Here is a 3447-nt window from a genome sequence, read left to right on the forward strand (position 1 = left end):
CAACCCCGCGCGCCAACAGGGCCCCCCACACTCAAGGGCGCGCGCGGGCCCCGAAAGGGAGGAGGCCGCGCGTGGCACGGGCAGGGGCCGACTCTGGGCTCTGTTCCCCATTCCTTCACCACTCACCCCCAATCCCCTCCAACCCGCTCCAGGCCTCGGACTCCGCACTGACCTGACAGGCCGAGACATGTTCGCTGTCGAAACAGGACCGAGTCGAGAAGCCAAAGACCAGGACCCCCCCCACCCCGCGCACTCGGCGCCCCACCCCCCCCAACTTCGGCCGATGGGGCCGCTGCCGCCGAACCCCGAGCTGCTGGCTTCTCAAACTCCGCCGCTCCTTGGTTCAGGCCCCTTAATCAGACGAGCCCCCCGCTCCCCCGTCTCTTCAAAATGGATGAATCAAACCAGCCGAAAATGCGCCAAAGCCACCGTGCAACCGAACCCACTAGGGCTTCCAGGCTCCGCCCCAACACGCCTGACCATTGGCGGCTTCTGCCAGATGCGTGGAGCTCATTAGTCCGTTTGAATCATCACGTCTTCCAAGCCCCGCCCCTCCCTCTGATAGGCTCCGCCTCCTCCGTGGGGTCCTGTTAGTCAAGATGCTTTGAGAGTGCATGGCCGCAAAACAAAAATGGTCGCGGCTCGGTTTGCACTCCGCCCCCTGGCTTCCACTCCGGAGTTGCAGATTCGTCTTGGGTCGCATCTTGGAACGACAAGAAAAAAAAATGTTACGGGGTTCAATATGGTTTAGTTTTAGTTTAATGATGTTTCATTTCGCCTGCTTTGGTAATTGTAGAAACTCCACTAATAGCAAAATCTGGGGGATAGGCGGCTGATTCGTCACTAAGGGGCTGTTTCAGAATTGGAGGGAAATTCCATAGGTTCAAATAATTTGACCTTAACTCCTCAAGCCCCTTTCCCTGACTTCGGCATGCTGCTGGAGGAGCGCCAGTTTCGTAATCAAGGAATAACTTAATCGCTATTTCCATTTTGTACCTGGAGAGCCACTTCAGGGTCATAAAAATCCCAGTCCTGAACTTTAGGATTTCAAGGAAAATTAATGGAGGGAGGTGGGGGGTGGGGTATGAATGATTAGGACCTTGAGCTCTGGGGCCATAAGGGATTTGGGTTTGAAACTCAGAGTCAGTCACTTCGTAGTTGTGTAACTTTGCCTGGCTGTGCCTCAGTTTTTCTCGCGTGTAAATGGGAAATCTATTGTAAACCTATATAAAAAGAGTGTGGACTTCAAGAGGTATTAGAATTAAATGAGCTGCCCTATGTAAATGAGCTGCCCTATGTAACTTCGTTAAATTCAATTTTTAAAAGATGACCCGATCCCTGGGCAGGGGTGGAAGGGTAGGCTCAAGACTTTAAAGCCAAATAACTAAGGGTAACTCAGATTATTCTATTTAAATCCATAAACAATTGTGGATACCTACAGCTCTCAGAGGCAGAATTCAGGATCCCTTTGGGAATGCCTAGGGTCTATACACCAATGTAAATAGACTTCAGTCCTTGCTACAGGCAGCCCGTTAATAACCAACTGAAAAGACACTCCATAAACAAACAAATCCTCCGCTATGTGCTTCCTAAAAGTCTCCCCTTATGAAATCTGGCTTTTCTAAAGGAAGAAAACAGCACAGTCCACCAGTGAAGTATTACAAACAGTATCTTCTGCCACTTCTAGTCACTTCTGAATGCTTTTTTTTTTTTTCTGTAGTGAGCGAATGGTTACATAAAATTTATTATTTTAAACATTTTAGACACACAGTTTAGTAACAACATGTACATTCATGCCATTGTGCAACCATCACCACCATCCCTCTCCAGAACTTTTTCATCTTCTCCAACAGACTCTCTACCCATTAAACATTAACTCCCCATTCTCTCTCTCCTAAGCTCCTGGCCAAAAACGATTCTACTTTCTGTCTGTATAAATTTGATTAGCTTAAAGACTTCATATAAATGGAATCCTAGTGTATTTGTCCTTTTATGATTGACTTATTTCACTTAGCATGTCTTCCAGCTTCACTCATGTTGTAGCATGTATTAAGATTTCCTCTATTTTAAAGACTTCATTGTACACATTTCATTTTGTTTACTCATTCAAATGTCAATGAATATTTGGGTATATTGTGAATAACACAGCTTTCAATCTAGATGTACAAATATTTCTCCCAGTTCCTAGTTTCAATTCCTTATGAGGTACATCCAGAAACAGAATTGCCAGGTCATATTATTAATTCTTTAATGTGGGGGGAAACTCTCTACCCTGTCTTCCAAGGCAGCTGCATCAATCTACCTTCCCACCAATAATGCACGAAGATACCGGTTTCTCCATCTCCATATCCTTGCCAATGTGTGTTAATCATATGTTTTTGAATGCGGCCATCCTTATGAGTGTCCAAATAGGTTTTGATGAAGTATACTGTCATCTGTGTTACTGTCAAAATGCCAGTGTAGAGCTCTGCCTAGTGGCACAACAGGTTAAAGTTCTAGCTACAATTCTAGCTAGCCACAGTCACTTCAGCATGAGTTCGATGCCCGGCCAGGGAGGTGACCCACATGGCACAGCTGACCTCTCTTGTCTCGCCTGCTGTTCTCCTCAGCAGTGTACTTTGTCAGTCTGTCTCTTCTGCTCCCCATTCTGTCTCTGGTGAATCCTCTCACCTCTGGCCTGTACCCCAGTTCTGCATGCATAAATAAATAAATCTTAAAAAAAAAAAAAAAGCCGGCCCTCCCTGGTGGCGCAGCAGGTTAAAGCACAGCACTGAGAATCTGAAGCCACTTCCGCATGAGTTCGATTCCCGCCTGCCCTGGAGGTGACCACAAGGCGCAGCAGACCTCTCCTGACCCGCCCACTGCTTCCCTCAGCAGTGTACTTCGTAGATCTGCCTGTTCTGCTCCCCACTCTGTCTCTGGTGAAGCCTCTCACCGCCCCTGAGCCTCTGGCCTGTATCCCAGTTCTGTATGCACAAATAAATAAATAAATTAAAAAAAAAAAAAGCCAGTGTAGAGGCTGAGGTAGTACAGTGAGCACAAATCACTTACTCTGTGCTGAGCACCTCTAGCTCTGTGACCTCCTGAATGCTGTCTTACTGGACACAGCTATTGTGTTGGCAAATATCATTACTTGGTATTGTTGCGAAGAGGCAAAGGAACTTATTTATTAGGCAATGAAAAGAAGAGACTGTAGTCAGCATGTCCAGGCAAGCGGAAGGTTCAAATCAGAGCTTCTAGTTTAGAGTTCAAGGCCAATATATAGATGGCTACTGGATGAAGGTGCTTCCTCCCCAAGACTAGGGCCCCACCTTACCTTTTTCCTTACCTCAGCTTCAGCTAATATTTCCCCTCCACTTGTATATTTATTCACACTCAGTATTTCAACAAACATTGTCTTTTAGGAAGAACACTTCCAATTCTAGACTTGAACTAACTTATTTTTTA

At 46.4% G+C, this 3447-nt stretch overlaps 1 protein-coding gene across 2 annotated transcripts in view; it reads right to left on the minus strand.

The window, feature by feature from the left end:
• The window catches only part of NUCKS1 (nuclear casein kinase and cyclin-dependent kinase substrate 1), a 27283-nt gene extending 26850 nt beyond the window's left edge, over positions 1-433 (minus strand). Inside the window, exon 1 of one of the 2 annotated variants that reach the window (XM_004685555.2) lies at positions 173-432. In XM_004685555.2, coding sequence (XP_004685612.1) covers positions 173-189 — 17 coding nt within the window. In that variant the 5' untranslated portion in view covers positions 190-432. Of the gene's footprint in view, positions 1-172 lie in introns of both variants that reach the window. The other variant, XM_012726924.1, reaches the window with a different exon arrangement.
• Positions 434-3447: the final 3014 nt, after the last annotated feature.

This window comes from Condylura cristata, unplaced genomic scaffold (assembly GCF_000260355.1).
Source record: "Condylura cristata isolate star-nosed mole 26May11 unplaced genomic scaffold, ConCri1.0 scaffold00018, whole genome shotgun sequence".
NCBI classification, from domain to species: Eukaryota; Metazoa; Chordata; class Mammalia; order Eulipotyphla; family Talpidae; genus Condylura; species Condylura cristata.